General features: G+C 47.4%; 1 protein-coding gene across 1 annotated transcript in view; it reads right to left on the reverse strand.

Annotated features, from left to right (window-relative positions):
• LOC143424403 (discoidin domain-containing receptor 2) overlaps window positions 1–18,416 on the reverse strand; it is a 124,418-nt gene that overhangs the window by 38,420 nt on the left and 67,582 nt on the right. Inside the window, exon 4 of the mRNA XM_076896435.1 lies at window positions 8,367–8,598. Within this exon, the coding sequence (XP_076752550.1) occupies window positions 8,367–8,598 (232 nt within the window). The remainder of the gene's footprint in view (window positions 1–8,366; window positions 8,599–18,416) is intronic.

Genomic DNA, 18,416 nt, shown 5'->3' on the forward strand with positions numbered 1-18,416 from the left:
GGGTGGCGACCCACCCCTCTGTCTGGCGTCGATTCTTTCTCATTTCGGGTATCCAGGGACCCGTGCCGGTAGCACGTTACACCATCAGCGCTGCCACACTTTCCACCGACGTAGAAGCAACCGTTTATTCCCAGGAAATTTAATGAGATTGCAGCGTGCGAGCAGAATTTAATTTCTCGAAATGGCTACGGTAAATCTATCTGGTCCAGGAGGAAGATCCAGCTGTGTATATCCTTGGAATGCTCCAATTTTTTTTCTCCTCGACGTAGTATTGTAAATGATAGCTACCCAGGGAAGTTCGAAATCGATTTTAGACCGACGATAAATATCGCATAACAATGGATTCGACGCGTGTCAGCTGAGCGACCGAGATAGGATATCAGCGAAATAATTTCCTTCGCCTTGCGCCTTGGCGATTCATCGTCCGCCCCTGACTCTGGATGCAATAAACGAAGTATGTGTCACATTTTTGGAATGGTTGATGAAGAGATATGCGCCATTCCTTCGCGTATAAGCCTTTGCGATGATGACTGAAAGGGGTGGATATTACTTTTCATTACCCTCGACGCGCGAGACCTTCGAAACGGTAGACAACCTTGCAACTCTATCTGCCGTCCTGTACACAGCCGAATACAAGTAAAAGGGAAAGACAGGAAGAGAAAGAGACGGGGCGGTGGTGTGCGTGCCGCTCTAATGCAATTTCCTGCTACTTTTACTTTCCCCTCGGCGCACGAACGCGTGCGTGCGTGCGTGCGTACACGCCAGTGCATGCGCACGGGGGTCAAGTGTTAAGCGCTGAGCAATTATAGCTGATATCGATCTGCGTTATTGTTCGGGGTTCTTCGGCTCACGGTCCGAGTGTTTGCTCGTGTGATTCGTATTTTCCAACACCGTCAGGCTGTATCCGATCGTTCTCGTAACGGAAAATACATTTTCTCATCAAATAATATTAATACTTAGGAACGATTCGAACAGATTTGTCCCAATTGGGTAATTGGAGTGTCGTGGAAGCAGAAAGCGGGGAGAATAAACGGATTTGTTACGACGGGAAGGATCAGAAATTACAAAAGCGTACAGGAGGAAAGCTAATCTTGTTAATAACTAGCAGACTCGGGACAATATCAGGGAAGATATATACCTGTCGTCTTGTATGCGCTTCATTTATCACTCAAACACTGTAAAATTACATCGCGGGTCGTTCCGTGGGCAAGGATGCGGTTCATTTTTTGAACGAGGAAACGACGCGGAGAGGTTCACGAGTCCAATTATTTTGCCTCGAACGAGCTCTGTTATTGTCTGCCCCGGAGTCAAGGTGGTTCTACCCGTACGCTGCATTACCCTGTACATGCAATACCTATAGAATATACCTATAGAAAAGGTATATTTGTCGTGACATTGTCATCGGGGCTTGATTTTTATAGACCAAGGAAATTGAATGTAAACTTCGCGTCGAGCGGCTGAACGTTAATTGAAAGCCACGGTGGATGCATCCCCCTCGGTAGGAATTCATTTCTTCCGAGCCATCGGATGGCATTTATTCCCAACGAGCTGCCGATAGTGCGTTTAGGACTTTGATTCGGTTTCCCATGGATGGCGGCGACGCACGAGGAAACGGTAAAACGGATCGCTTATCCGCGGTGATGCTTGTGGAAAAATTCGGTGAGCCAGGCGTTCCGGCGTTCCCCACTTAAGATACGCGATTTTCAAGTACCTATAACTTATGCCCATGACCGTTTTTGCCTATCGAGGCGGCGTATAAAGGGAATTTATTGCATCGGAGCGTGTACGTCCCGCTCGTACCTCCATGGACGAGCATCTCTGTGAACCGCTCCGTGGCGGTGTTATTGGATTTTCGGTCCTCGATAGAACGATAGATATTTTTACGAGAACGTTTTACTTATTTGCGCGCCGGCTATATATCTACAGATCCGGCTGATTACGTTTTACATGAACGCAAACATCGTGCCCGTGGTAGATCGACGAACGTTATTCCACGTGAAATTTCATGCGACCTGACGTTACGAGGCACACAATTTATTATTGTATACGCATAATACGCGACATTCTTTACTGTCAGCTGTATAGCTGAGCATTGTTGCGGATAATCAGGTCTTTTAAGAGTATGTCATTTTTTTACCGAACCGAAGTACATCAATGGACATTAATCCCTCCAACAAACAAACATTAGCTCACGCACGTGAGGGATGAAATATTTCTAAATGAATAATGAAGGAAAAATATGTTTCATGATTTGATGTATTTCCAGACTAAGATACTCCATAGAAACCGAGGTGAATGTACTTAAATCCATTAGCAAATGTATCCCAATTTAATATTATTATATCGGATATGTTAATTAGGTCCGATACATTAATTAGGAATGGAACAGCTCGCATGTTATAACAGTCGTTTAATTTCCAGTAATATCACCGAGTTTCACGGCAGGTTCCGAAAATATAAGTGCCCGTACCGAGCTCCATTTCGCGTCCTCGTCGGATAATAGGAAATTTCGCGTACACTCGTCGTATTGCCTGTTCGCGGTTAAACTTTCAAGCCCGCCCGTCGTTCGATACCAGCCCCGGCAGTATCTCCGGCAGCGAGCAGGATCTGGTTTCCGTTGAAGCGCGACTCGCTTCATCCGGCCCATTAGAAACAGTTATAGCGCCAGTTAGAATAACAATCGGCGGTGATAAACCAGCCCCCTCCGGCCGCTCGTATTCCGTGACGCCTGCGAATTATCTCGCGGACAACATTTTGCTAATGTCCACGGCTTCCTGTGCGTGCAACATTATAACTAACATTACACACCGGCTGCAATATCGCGCCTCGCCGCCACCCTCATTTTTTTTCCCCCCCGACCATCATCCCCCTGCGCGTCTACGCGCGTGCGTGCGCGTGATTTACGTGGAACCGGCTTACCCAGGCTCCGACTGGGAACCAACGCAACGTTGCTCGCGTGTCGACACGCACGCGTTCGTCTCCTCGCGCGCCCTCCTTCGCCCCCTCGCTTATTCCACCCCGTCCGTAATTATCGGATTTCCACGCAGAGTTCTCGCGTCACGGGCCAAGGATACGAAGAAAAGCTGACAGTTCTGGCTGGCTGTTCGCGTGACACGATAATGACGAATCGAGTCGCGTGGACGCGAGCTACGGCCTCGTTTGTGGTAATGTCGGCGGTCGTGTCGGTGTAATCGGTACGCGGAGGGAAAATGTTGCGAACGAGCATTCGATTTTTCATGCACTTCCCGTCGATTTCGCGTGGATTTTACGAAATGATTTGACGAAACGAGTGAACAAAACGATTCGCGTGTACAGCCGATTTCAACCGCCGCTGGTTATCGCGATAAACCTAGACCTTACCGATCGCCTGGCTGTTCTTTCTCTATTTTCTCCTTCCAACCAATGGAAATGAAAACCTGCCGCGCAACTTTTCGTATAAATTGTCGAGCGAGAATAGATGGTCGCGCACGCGACGCTTTTCCTCGCCCCGCGTGCACGTTTACTATCTATATGTATATACACACCAGCAACGTGCATGGAGTTTCGTGATTAAGCGACGTTTCGAGACTCAACGCGGTGAGTTTGTCATGGTAAAATCACCGACTAAAAAACGCTCGTGAAAGAGGAAATGGCAACGGAGGGAGTTCTAGACGGGGTGAGAGACGAAAATCGGAAAGAGAGGGGGAGGGAGAGAGAAAGAGCTAGAACAGTGTATCTCCTGTGTCGAGGGTCAGTATATTCTACCGAGAAGCATGATTAAGAGCCGTTTTAAAACTGCCGCCATACACGGGGATATACGCCTCCTTTGAGAGGCGAACCGGGTCACTCTGATTAATTGAAGTTTTTTGCGAATACCGTCCGGCCTCTACCGGCCTCACAAATCCTTTCTCTATTTTCGTCTCATTAAAATACGGGTAATTAATGCCATGGCATTCTTCCGCGGGGCGGAGTTACCGTAACGATATCGTCCTGCTGGGAGCAGACGATAAAAAGATATGCTAAGCACATTCCAGGCGAACAGTGAACGGTGCCCCGACGTTTTTCGTATCGCGTACCGTTTCAAGTATTTGCGCGGGCACCGTGGCCGTTCTTCTTTTTTTTTTTCTCCTTTTATCCATGCTACGCTTGCCAGTCCTCGATTATTAAAAGATGCAATCTCGTCTTAACGGCTTACGTTGCACTAAATAAAATTACGAGCTAGAAGGCGGGAAGGTAAAAAAATGGGGAGATGAGGATGAGATGGTAAGTATGTTGGTGTGCATTAAGAACTATCGCGGTAGAGGGAAAAATAGAACGTGGAACGTCTCTGGAATTTCGTTTTAAGCCATTGAGGTGTCACGCTTATTTCTCCGTGTGTTTCCTGGTCTCTTTCTTTCTTCTTTTTTTTTCGTAAGTGGAAAGACGCGAAGAGGGGCGTGACAGGGTGATTAAAACGGGAGAGGAATGTCGATAATGTATGGGAATGCTTCGTTTCGCCGAAATCAATCCCGTGGTTGCTTATTTCTTTTCGCTTACATCGCAGAGGTTCGCTGTAATTGACAACGAATTCATAGACGAAATATCGGAAACCGATTGTAACTGTGTTTCGTTTCACCGGAATACAAGATTTAGATCGTTAAATATTCAAAAAGTAGACAGCGAGTTATACCCTTGATTATTAAAACTGATGAAACCCCGTAAAGCGAAACTTTAATAACGAATGTATGATTTTCTCGTTCATTTTCTCATCCATTTTATGAGAACCCACGACTCTTTCAATTACGTTGCCTATTATGAATGAAAATATATAGCGGCCATAAATATGGAGAATTCTTTTAGGTAGAAAATATTTGGGAAACGCCGTTTCATTGTCCCGTGGCATTAAATCCAGCGCAACCGTTCGTTATCGAACCGGAAACTGGCAAGAAAAGCAGGCCTCCTCCTTGGCCCAGAACACGAACGTGCACGCACATTTGCAGAACCTGTAGAAAGGAGAAGCTTGTTGGCGCCTGGAGCCTTAATTACCCCCGGCGGCCTTTTGAAGCCGTTCCGCCGCTACCGTCTTTGGCCCCCCTCCGTGACAATTATTATTACGCGGTACAACTCGCGCGGCCGCATACACAAACAGCCACGGGGACACATTCTTGGTTCCTCCTGGCTGGCTGGTTGCACGAGCTGCGACGAGCACACGCGGCACGAAACGGGGGGATGAAACTCTCGCGCGCTGAAAACTTAAGCCAGCCAACGCCGCTCTGCCGCGGCAACGGTATTCGAGAGCACTCTTTTCACTCCCTTCTGCGGATAATTCCGTGAAAATAACCGGCAGAAATTCCGGCGTACTGGGCGTACGTGATGCACCCGTGGCAACCGGGTCAGACGGAAACGAAGAAAATTTCACTTTCGTCGCTGCGCAGGAGAAGAATCCTTTGCTGCCCGGCGAGCAATTAAGAAATCCTCTAGTCCGCTTTCGCGCGGGGCAGGTGCATCCCGAAAGACGTCGTCAATCACGGTTTTAGACTCGACGCGGATGAACGACGCGACGTCGTTGCGATTTTGCATCGCGACGACATTGCGCGACGGGTTGTTTCCCATTTCACGATAAAACAAAAGAATGAACACGTATCTACGTGAAATAACGGGGCGCGAATGTGGAATAATGTTTCTCATTTGAGACTCCAGTTTTCGAGAAAGTTGAATTTGTAAATTGTTAAAGCAAATCGTATCGACACCGATAAATGAATAAAAGCAAAAATACGCGGGCTTCTTTGGTTTGAATAACACGATGGATTTAACAAAATCGAAAGCAAAGCGAGCAGTGCGAAATTGTCACTCGAAACCGAATTGTAATTTACACCGCTCACTTTGCTTTCGATTTAAATAAATCAATCGTATTGTACGACGAAAGTGAATCCTGGATTGTTATTTTGAATTCGTTCGCGAATCCAGTTCACGAGAGGAAGGTTCGATCGGCACAACCCGTAGTTCGATTGTACGATGTTCGATCGCTTGTAATCGTTCAATTTACAAGTGGTAAGACGAACGAGCCGCGGTCCGCCGCGACGATCGTCGAAGGGGATCGCCGGCAAGACCGATAATTGGGACAGCTTGGTCGCGAATCAGTGAATAATCATGAGGTTCGAAGATGGAAGTTGGTCTTTGCATGAAATCATAAGGTTGAACACGTGACGTGGATGGCGTCGTCGTTTCGAGAAGCTGAGAGAGCCAAGAACTTGTGCAGTCTGGTGCCGTTGCTGCATTAGCGCCGGCGCAAGTGGTCCATCAATATTAATAAGGCAGTAACTGGACAGCGGATGTATAGAGATGGCCGATCGGATAACCAATTTACTAAAAAGAGGCGTCCATTTCTTTCTCTTTCCAGCTGGGCGATTCAGAAAATATGCAGTTCTATTTTGCATGCCAGCCACGAGGCTAGAATTTTTTACCGGCTACGCGAACGTTTGACGACGACAACGACGACGGGATGATTAATCCTGTGACGCCTGCTAGCCGAGGATTTGCATTTAATGACGAAATTCTGCTGCCGGGTAATTCAATATCCTGATTCGAGAATTTCTTTGATAAATCGCCGTTTGCCGGGTTTATCGTCTCTTCGAGCCATTTGCACCAGAAAAATATCGAATCAAAGTACCGTTTCGTTTCGTTTCGTTTCGCTGGTAGTTACGAGACAACCATCGGGTAAGCACTGTAATAAATCATGAGATAGGTCTTTGCCATCGTGGACGCTAATTTCTATCGGCTCCTAGCAAAGGGACAATTACGGTCGAAGCGTGCTCCGGTGGTGTCTGGCGATCGTATCGGTGTCGAAATTGGGCTTTACACGAAATCACGAAGTGGAACACGCGACGCGAAGCCACAGTGGCTCGCAGACGAGACCGCAGTCCCTTGGCACGTTAATCCTGGCTCGGTTCGCCCATCAATATTAATAAGATCCGAACCGGACAGCAGAGACACGGAGACGCCCGATCGGTCGGCCAATTTGCCTCGCTGGTTGCTCGACGTTTTTTCGTTCCTCCTTCCAAGACGTATCGTCTGTTGGTAGCGTCGTAAAACAGTGCCAGGTCCGTTCGTGCATTAATGAACGTCGCACGTCACATCGAAATCGCGCCCCGGAGGGACACGCGGGTTTAAAGTGTCGTAATAGCCGCGTCGACGGAGTCCATAAACAGAGAACGAGGAGCAAAGGACGATAAGTTTGGTAAAAACGCAAAGTGTCGCCCTCGGCGAGCCTCCTTACGAGTCTCTTATTGCTGGCCCGCGCGTCATTGCTGCACTAAACCGCGGTAGTTCTTCGAAGTGACCAACCCTATCCTCTCTATTCCCTTCGTTCCGAGTGCTCTTAACGCTTCGATAAGTTCCTTAGTAGCGCGGCTCATTTATTCCAAAGCTCGATTGGTCTATCGTTCGATCGAAGTTCGAAACCTTTCAAGCGTGTCGCACGGGATCTTATCGAGTTGTCATTTCTTAATTCGAATCTTCGTTGCACAATGTCGTCCAGTTCGCCGCGGTCGTACGCTAATTAAGATGCACGCGAACACGGTTGGCAAGCACGATTGCAACCGAGTTACGGTACACCGATGGTATCTGTTCTAGGCGGCCGTTTCAGGGATGAAATTATCATAGCTCGTCTGACGTAGCATATATTTCACGGCACGAGAGACGGGAGTCTGAAAATTCGCGGCAAGAAACATCGAAGATTCACAAGCTCGCCAAGTGTTCTATATAATGCAGAAGGTACTCGCGAAACTCGGGAACACAAAGGGTCTTGGTTCGGGAACGGAGCTCGACAAAGTGGCGCATCGCCGCTACGAAATTAGCTTACGGATTCGCGATAAGCGGCTTACGCTTCGAGCGGGATAATCCTCTAGGCCGGTTTTCGATTCTTGATCGTCGACCGTGCGCTTCGAGCTTGCGGTTCTAGTGCGAGCGAACGGGCGCAGACGCAGCCGCGAGTTCTCTCCGCGCTTCAAGAGCTACCATCGGGCATAATAATCTGGCCGTTTTAATCGCCGCGAAGTTATTATTTCAGGCCAATGACCCGTGCCCTGGCGATTCGTTTTCGTCTATTCCGGGCGCAGCTGCCCCGAGCCGATCGACGTCGAGCAGATGCGCGAATCGTTCATAAATCACGATATCTTAAAGCCGTTCTTAATCAATCGAGCGAGGCTACGTGTGCACTTTTGATCGCGACCCATCCCCCCGCGTTTCTCTTCTGCGCCACGTTACAAAGATCGTGGATATATTTAGCGATCGAGTACTTAAACGGCACCGATAGATACGCGAGTCGAGGATCCGAGGAAAGTCTAAGCTAGACGACCACGTGTCAGCAAATTAGTTAATGGAGAGCCCCGAGAGATAAGGGCACTCACCTCTTTCCCTTTGATATCTCTGTATCGAACCCACTTGCCCAGACGCGGTCGCCAGTACTCGAGAAGATACGCCTCCGCGTACTCCACACCCATGCCGTTTCCGAACCGACCTTGGGTAGCGGTAGCCGTAATCAAGTGAACCGTATGAAGGTCGATCTCCAACCATTCCCGAGCTTCCTGGGTGATCTGATTCTTGGGACACCATGCGCCGCCGAGATTCTCCGCTTTCAATCTGGAACAGATGGTGATACGGTTTTACGGTTAGCTGTCTCGAGTTTCTCAGCTAGAATGAAGAAATCTCGCCAATTTTTATGAAATTTTTAATACAATTTCACGCTGCTTAATTTACACTCGTACAATATAACCTGCGAATAGTTTGATTCGTTCGATTAGCGAAATAATTTTTGGAGGAAAACGGGTAGGGAAGAGAGCTTAAAGGAACGCCAACCGTAAGGGTTGAAACTCCAGGCACGTTCCTAACAAGTTTCTGCGTATCAGGGCATCGAATAATCTGATGTAGCATTCCTGAAAAGATTCCGCGAACTTCAGAGTCTCGACTATTTTTCAGCCCGCCTTTTAATACTTCGCGGACGTAACGAATTAATTAAAGGCGAAGGTATCCCTCAATCACCCTTCGTTTTCTTTACCATCCATCTGGTGCGCTCAGATTTTTCCAGCTAAATTCCAATATCGTAACGAATACGGACGTCGTTCATCGGGAACTTTTAATACTTCCATTATTGGAAATGATAAATTTAAATATCCTGTGGCGGGTATCTCTTAAGCCAAACTTACTCTTCTTCGATCCTGTGTTCTGGTCAAATACGCCTTTTAATCGTTAAGAAAGAGGAACAACTGTTTAACTGCTTAATGACGTCGAGTATCATTTGATACGGGCTGAAAATTTACACACGTGAAAATTTTCCCACGAAACGTAAAATTAATGGACGTTCTATGGTACTGAAGTTTTAGCTCGCGGAAAATTCCATCGTTTCGAGACTTTTAAAACTCCTTCGGGCACGTTCCCCCTCGACGAGAGACGGAGCAATTTCAATCGTCATTAAAAAACAAACAACCACGCGCGGCGCGGCTCATTTGAAATTAAAAGCGTATAGAATAATCATAACACCGTAAAATCTTCGCACCCTCGCGAAACTTCGCCACCCCTGGGACCGGCTACCCAAACTTTCACGAATGGCGAAGGTTCTACGCATTTTCCTCGTTTACTTCTCTTTATACTCATTACGAATAATTAATAAGAAAAAAAGGGGAGTAATAAAAGAAGACCTGAAAAGGGCGATATTAATATTACAACAAGCAGAGTTACCATATTTGCCAATTCGCTGGTTATTCGAAAGAGATTTTCTTTTAATTTCATGCGCGAATATTTCAATTAAAATGTATAATATAATACAAACGAGCAAAATTTTAAATACGTAATCCGATGGCGAATATTTCCATAATTTAAAACACGAAGTCTGGAATCCGTGGTGTTGATGGGTTCGATTGTTCCAGGGCTTTAAAATTAAACCATTTATAAGCCAATGTCACGGCAATAAAAGTTACCACGCGTACGAATCGAAAGGTGGAAGGCACGGGTAACCAGAGAACCTCTCATTACCTGTCAGTGGCTGACGCAAAGAAAAAAAAGGCAGAAAAAACGAAACAAAATCGGTTCGAGGGGACTCGCGGAGGAATCAGTCCGTGGAGCGTTCCTGACGTGTATACACACAGGTGATCTCGATCGAAGGTGCAAGCTGGTCGTTTAATATGTCCAGGCTGTAGCCAGGCATCGGCGTGCTTCAGTTTTAATCTTTCGGGGGGTCGAAAAGCAACGCTCGCGGAGAGGCCGTCCGTAGTCGGCATGAATAAAAGATGAGGCGCGAAGCGCCTTCCCTAATTGCGTGGACCGTTTAAATGCTTGGCTAAGAGAGAAGCTTCTCCCGGTCGTAACGCCTGCTACTATATCTGTATATAGCTCGTGTTGGTGTATCCTTTTGGAAGGTGCGAGGTGAATGGCGCGGAAAGGGAGGAGACGAACGAGGGAGGGAGACGCCGCCGAACGTCTTCGAGGTTTAACCGGCCTCCGGGACTCTCGAGAGTTTGTTTTACCGTCGTGCATTATTCTTCATTACCGGAATATTTGGAGGCGTGCCTTAACAACGTGTACCCTGCGATATTTGCGTTATCCTTAATTGTCGCCAGGGAAAATCGCCCGCTGTATACCCTGCGATACGGGTAACTCGGTTTCTTTCATAAGCGGGAGGGGAGCACGCGAAGCTTGCAATCTTTGCGGAATTTTCCGGGTGAAATCAGGATTTAGCTGGAATCCCTTTGCTTGTGTTCGCTAATTCGAATTAACAGTTTATTCCCCCGTTTATGTAAATGAAAATAGATTATCGTCAAGCGTCGTAAAGTACGGTCGCAAATAGTCCGCTGTTAGAAACGAAAAAGTCGTTCGAGAGTCGGAGGTGAAATAGAATATCCGACGAAATATCGAAGCGTCAACTGGAACCATTAGACGCTTTATTCTCGTCGCAAGAGAGTCCGACGTCTCGCCATCGAGCCGCCATTTTGCCTGACAAATTACGAGCCGCTGGCTCGCGGAACAGAAATAACGATGACGCTTCGATCACCTCGTCGTGCTCCTATCTCGCGAGGATTGAGGCGAGTCCAGTTTATCTAAACTCGTTTCACCTGACCGGCCCGTCCCGTTCCGTGTGCTACATAGTATTTACACGGACGGTACGCGGGCAATTTGCCGCCTAAATTAATGCGTGCCGCCGAATTTTTCTCGCGTCCAACCCTATCGTCTCGTAGTATCGCGTCTGGACAAGGTGGCGCGCTAATAATCGTGCTTACCGGCTATCAAATCGAGCACGATAACGCGCAGGTATATCCTCGAGGGCAGCGCGTCGTTGTAACAACGTCTGGGGGCCAAGTTCCGGAAGATTTACAGCCGGCACGGCGCAACTGCCTCTTTATCCTTAACAACCAGCTCGGATGGACTGGTTTCCTGTTGTTGGAACAACGAATAAGTCGGCGTGCCGGTGTACCAGAGCGAACCGCGACACGTCGTGAACGCAACCTGCAATTCCACGACGGAATAATAGACAAATGGACGCGTAGGTCGGGTTTATGGTGTCCGTCGAGGCATTAGCCGGATCGCGGACGCGAGCCAAAGTCGTTACGCGAAATCCAACCGCCGTCCGACTGAGTGCAATCAAATGTTAATTGATACCGTAAGATTATTAACAACTAATTGATATGGTCTGTCCCGTGGATGTCCCGTGTTTACTGTAACTAATGCAGGATACGCTCGATTAACCTAAGTTTATGACGTTTGCGGGTACGTGTATGCAAATAGAGACGTTAAGAATACTGCATCGCGCCGAGTTCACCGCACCGGTGAGACACGTTTGTTTTAAAAGACGTGGAATATCGTCCGCTTGAAATTAGATTACGCTATTGAGAATTGATTGAAATTCCGGAAATTTGTTAAACTCGAGCGTACATTACGGGTTTTACACATTTCGGACAATATTCCGTCTTTCGAACTCGATTGATATCGTACGAAGATTTTAAACACGAGTGAGCATTACTCGTGTATAGTATTTACTTGAACTGCAAGCACGTTGCCAATTTTATATTCGTCTATTATCGATACGCTATTTCTTTTCCCGATAAGTTGTGCAAGAATCATTTCATCAACTATATTTATATAGAAAATTGAAGTGATAAGTATTTTCAAGTAAATAAGTATTTTCAATACGCTGCCAATATCCCCTTGCATCCGATTCGAAAATACCTTAATTGATCGCACTGGCTGGCAACGTTTCCATAATTTCCCGTTTCAGCCGCATCCGCTGGTGCACGCCCGTCTGAATTATTATTATCGCCGCGAAAGCGATAACACGGTCCCGTCACCGATTCTCCTTTTTATCATTCCTGTTCCCAGCCGGCATTTAGCCCGTGTTACGTCTGTCCGCGGCCTACACGCGCCGTTTAAAGCGACTTTTTGCCAGCCGGCCCTCGGGAAAAGCATCGTCGAGGCCCGTGCGCGTGTGGTCCCCTTGGTCCGTCTAGTCGAAAAAGGACGATCGAGCCGGCTGCGCGCTACGCGACTCGCGAGGGGGAGACTTTGTTTCGAGCCTTCGAAAATCCTGGCCAACCCCTCATCCGCAGCGTGCGGCGAACGGACGGCATTAAATTGAGCGCGGCTAAAAAGAGATACCGCGACGGACTTAAATTTTCCATCGCGTTACCCGCTTCGCGGACGATTCTGAATTCGCCGAAATTAGCCGGGGGACGTGACACACTGTCGCTCTCGTACACGGCTATCTCCGCGACGTTACACTCGTTTGTATTATGCATACCGTTGGCCAGGAGAATTGACACGCGGGCGGACTTATCTGATTCAGAACCTCGCGGATGTGCGCGGAACGGAAACGAGAAGAAAAAAGAAAGGAACAAGAGGAAGGAACGGGGGGTTGAGGGGAGGTGCAAAAGCAGGGTCCTTGGCCGCTGAAAATTTCGTGGCTCACGTTGAACGGTAAATTCGATGCTCTCGCGTTTACGCCGCACGCGAGAACGTTTGCTCGGTTCATTTTAGCCGTTGGATTGTTTTACGAGCTTCGTCGGTATTGTGCGACCGTTTTCTCATTGGGAAACTTCTTGTTGCTCTCTTGTTTGTCGCAGGCGTCGCGCTTGCTACTGCAGAGGAATTTTATATACGATAATTTATGTACGTCGTGCTGTATCGGTAGCTTAACGTTGGCGATTATTCATAGCGAGAAACATGGCGAGGTTGTCTCGTAAAAAATCTCCAATCTTTACCATTGTAACGTATTTCTGAGTGTGCGAGAAAATGGCTTGGAACAATGACACGGAGAGGTATAAACTCGTTAAGTCACGATCGCGAGAATAAGTGGTATCGGCGACGATCGAAGATTTCCGTTGGGCACGATCGAGGGGACATCGTGGACACCACGGCCGAGTAATAAACGTTATCGCGATACATTCTGACCGTGAGGATTCGTAGCGTTTTTCTTGGCGAAATCAAGAGGGCATCGGCCAGCACTTAGAACACGACGAACTTTCATCCTCTCCCAGGCGTTGTTTTATCTCGCGGCTGTCCCATCACGGGGACGTTTCCTATTCTACTTCGACTAGTATTGCTTCGAGGAATATCAGGGGCCCGCTTATTGAACGCGTTGAAATTTGCTCCATCCCGTGCGATCTGATACAGCCGTGCAAATTGAATTCCGCTTTTCGATTCGGTATCAGCGCGAACCCGTGTAACAAATAACGAGCGTCGACTTGATTTTCTCGTTTTCGAATTGTTGGCCGCGCATTTCGCGAAAGCCATCGTTTTTACCTTATTTTAAACGAGTAACTAAATTTCAATCGGGGTCTACGATATTAATCTAAGCTCAATTACTGTTAGAATACAATAGATAAATTAATATCTCCTGAACCATATGATAAGTGAGTAGATAAGTAAGTCTGTCTTTTTTAGTTAGAATTTTAATATTCATAATTTTTCAATAACAATATGTCGCCGTCTTGAATAGAATGTAATTCTTTCGCGCGCCGTTTCATCGTAGAAGAACAGATTTTCGATTTCTCGGTGCTCACCTCCTTCTTGGGATTGTATCGTAGTTTTTCGATTTTATCGGAATTCTTCGGAACTTTATGGAACTTTTATAGGAGCTCGTGGAACGTACAATGGATTCCAATGACCCTTAACCCCCGGCACAACGAAGATCGAAAATGGGATTCACCTTGGTATCGGCCGACGCGGGCCTGTAATCGACTAGCGAGTATAAAGCCGGCATAAGACCTCGTAGCTGCAAGCTTATCTGCGCCTTCTAAATCACAGTGTATCAAGTAATGACTCTAAAAGCCATTACTTGCATGCAAGAAAAAAAAAAGGTTTACGCCGGACGTAGCTGCGTTTCTTGCGGCGCTTTAGCGCATTTCTGTGTACCCGTCGTTTCGCCTCGTATCTTGACAGCCTTCATTTTTATACATCGACCCCGCGCGAATGGGAAACGCGGTGATTCTTCAATCCGCTGAAAGTGGTATCGTGGAAAATTGTTTTCGCCGTTAGATCCTCGCTGGCAAGTAAATTGGAAACGTGACGCGAGAGAGGTTGTTCCGCGATTAGAACGTTGGTTTAGCAAACCGTTCCTCGCCTCGAAGAAGGTACGTTTGTCCAAGTATCTCGATACGACCGAAGGCAAACATTAACCTCGCGGTATAAACTCCGTCTAGAATGCATTAGCAGTGATCGCATCAATATGTTTCCGTATACGCGTTCGTTGCTAACGTGAGATTAAAGTTCTGAAAATAAAACCATTGGAGAAAGTGTACGGGATTGCGTATAATTAGTAGATGGTGTAAGATCCTGTTTAACAATCGTCGCGAAAGAACGAGGCGTCGAGTTGTCAGTTTTTTTCAAAGTACATTCAACCGCGGTTAATTCCAATTGAATTCACCCATTTAATCGTATTGTATACTTTCAAGCTCCAGGGTGAAACTCCCCGCTGCAACTCGCCTTTTGACTTCTCAATCCGCTGCAATTTCTTTTAACACGACCCCTTGTGCGGGGCGTGCGCACGCGCTCCCTTACCAGCATCTTAATTACGCCCATTCTGGAAATACCGTTCAACGGAAACACGGGAGGAAAAAGAGGACGGGGGGAGGGATGGGCGTGAAAAAAAAAGCGGAGGAAAACCAGGGCGATTCTTAAAGGGGGCGTAAAAGCGCAGCAAGAGTGGAGTGCTCGGTTTCTCACGATGTCGTGCTCGAAAATTGTTGCGTGTATTCCGTATAAAAAACGTGTCGGTCGTTTCACGGTTCTGTTCCTTTTTTTTAGCGGATTCGCCTGTAACCAAACGGCGTTCAACATCTCGACGCGGGAAACGTTGCCATTCAAATGCAAACTTTGTATTTAACTCCGAGCATTTTTTCTCCTCATCAACCCTTAACTTCTTCCCGTGACGGATGTTTTTCCAGAATTTTTTATTCCGCGTAAAAGGCGTCTTCGGGGATTCGCTCGTCGATCAGTCGTTCGCCACTTCGTCCCGGAGGCCGCGCGAAATGAAATTATCGCGGCAACGTAATCATTTGAACGGGGCGGCCCTTGATAAACGGAGTACGGAACGGCGATTAATTAAGTTAGACCGCGAACGCGTTTGACGCTCGTGTGCCAACTTTTTCAGTCAGACCTGACGAAATAGCGCGGCAATTTTTTAAATGTCCTTCACTCGCGTCGTGTCACGGTCGTCGTAATACCGACTGACACCGATGCATCGCGCTTTTGACTCGTTTCGACGCGGATCGGCCGTGTTACACGTTTCGCCAGCTATTTTCGTCTTTCCGCTTTACACGGCTCTTTCTCGATTATTCAACGTCCTTAATTTTCCCGGGCTCCGTCCTGGTTTCGCGGCAGGTTTCCGTGCCACCGAACGGTGAGGGATATCTTTATACATCAATTATGGCACGGATTGACACGACCTACTCGGGATAATCTGACCTTAATTGAAATGACTATAAACGATTGTTTTATTGATCGACGTGCCTACTGTCGTGGCTGTTTTTTGTCAACCCTCCGCGATGGAAGTTTATATCGGATGACCTATTTGAGGACCTATTTTTGCGGCGACAGGTCGAACTGTTGATTTGTTCTATCGATTAAAAGTTTCGGAGCAGTGAAATCTTCTTTGCCAAAGTTCGCAGCCCACATACGATGCGCTGTGGGAATACACGTGGTGGGGTTGTAATTTCAGTCACATAATTTAACCCGAAACAGTTGAACTATAATTAGAACAATATTACGTGTAAACTTTGTTACGCCCTATATATTTGAACACGAGTTATATTTATAACAGTAATAATGTACACAGGTACTTAACAGGTACTGGTTGTTATTGTACATTTGTGCGTTTCTACGCTTTTCGAATTCTGAAAGTACGAGGTAGGCGTTTGCACGCGTCCAACTTTATAACACGTACGCGTAGAGTACGCGTACTTATCATGTGTCATCGGACAATATTATACAGTTATTCTTGAGCGACTCTTGAACGACTCCAATAAAGAAGTCATTCGTCGATACTTCAATACCGCTGATCTGTTGTGAACCATCGTGATATCCTCGTATCAACAAAGTTCTTTGACCATCGCGACCCATTACCGCTTCAATAAAGAATCAACTGCAACAGCCGCTCATCAATGGCACGCTAAGCCCAACACCGTCCACTCTCGATTCCATTTCGATCCGATTCATCGAACCCATCTACCCGCCAGTGGTCCACGCAGTTCGAGGAACATCGATACTCGGCAACACTCTCGGTCATTCCTTTTTTTCTTCCCATCTGCCGACTACTCGGCGCATCATCAGCCATTCTAAGCACCTTCGCCCGAGGTCGCGGTGTATTAAATTAGACGGTGACGTGGACGAGCGAAGGAGGCTCTTTGGATGCAACGCGGGGGCGCCCCGGAGCTCATCAAGAGTCAGAGGCCCATTCAGCCGGTCATTGTCTGCGGTAATGGAATGTATTAATATCGGAGAGCCCGCGGGAGTGACGTTCTCTCTCTCTTTCCTTCCCTCTCTCCTCTCTCTCTCTCTCTCTCTCTCTCTCTCTCTCTCTCTCTCTGTGTTCCTCGTTGCCCAGCCAGGCTTGGCCATCCGCTTCGAGTTACAACCGCGGCCTGCAGCACTGCGGATATGTCCCTTGGGATGGAATATTCGTATGAACCGCTGTTGCGCTGCAACCGCCGCTGAACACTGGACCCTACGCATTAATATCTAAACGCCACCGACGGAAGGGTGCCGCGGAGTGAGAGCCACGGGCGAGGGTAGGGTTATAAGGGTTGGTTGAAACGCGAACGTCGAATTGGATCGAGAGAGAAAGGGAGCGAAAGCAAGAGGACTGCTCCGCATCTCGTATTCATGCGTTGCACCGTCGGTTACAAGAGGCGTTACATGGTCAACCCTTTCAGTACCAGCCAGGTGTAATATTCTTTTTAAGCCACTGGCTGATGTCAAACATCTTGCCGGGGTAATTGTATTAGGAGCTTCGAGCTACTTTTTAACCCTGTACGGATCTAATTAGAGGACGTAGATGGAAGTGCTGGGTGTCTCGTGGACGAGGGTCGAGTCGTTTGCGTTTCCCTCCCGTTTGTACATTTTGTTGACAGGACGAGATCAATTTTTAGCACGCGATTCGAAAAATGCGTCGATGAATTTTTCTCACACACCGAACGGAGAACGTTCTCCTTTTTCTAAGTGCATGTCGAAATAAACTCGACGAAGATGAAACGGGGCTCGCACGAGTTCATCCAGCATAGAATTATCGAACTATATCGTCCAGGTTGATTAATTGCGCGCGGAGCAAGCTCAATAAACACCGTCGCGAAGGAAGCGTACCGCGTAAATATTAATTACAGACGAGCGGCATCACGCGTGCGAAAAAGTGCGAAACATGCGGGCTCCGGTGATTTAATTGCACGTTGTTATCTCAGGATTTATTCCACCCGGAATATGCATTACCCCTTGCGATTAGAATTCATCGCAACTTTCTCGCGTGCTGCCTCGAATCGAATCCGCTTTTTCCACTTTTTCCCTATTTCGCGCGCCTGGTGTACGCTTGCGCGTGTGTACATTCATATTCGCTTTTCTTTTTTTTACCCGTTTTTATTCCATTTTACTGGTATTTTACATCGCAAGGCGCGACGGTGAGAAACACGGAGTGGCGGTCCGTGTGGTTTTCGCATATAAATGGGGGAAAAAAGCTGGACGCGACGCGGTCAGATTAGAAATAATTACCCTGTCCACCGCTCTGCTCTCTTTGTTTACGCGCGATAACGTCTTTCATGTGCGCGCGCAAACTCGATAAACCGGATTTTACGTATTAACGAGTCGCGGACGAGGCGCGGCCCGTTTTTAGTATTCATGCGACCGCGCGCCGTGGAGCCATCGCGATTAATGAGTCCTGAAGTATTAATTTTCGTTCTACCGCGTTTTGACCACGATTAAACTGCCTA

Source organism: Xylocopa sonorina, chromosome 1, assembly GCF_050948175.1.
Source record: "Xylocopa sonorina isolate GNS202 chromosome 1, iyXylSono1_principal, whole genome shotgun sequence".
NCBI classification, from domain to species: domain Eukaryota; kingdom Metazoa; phylum Arthropoda; class Insecta; order Hymenoptera; family Apidae; genus Xylocopa; species Xylocopa sonorina.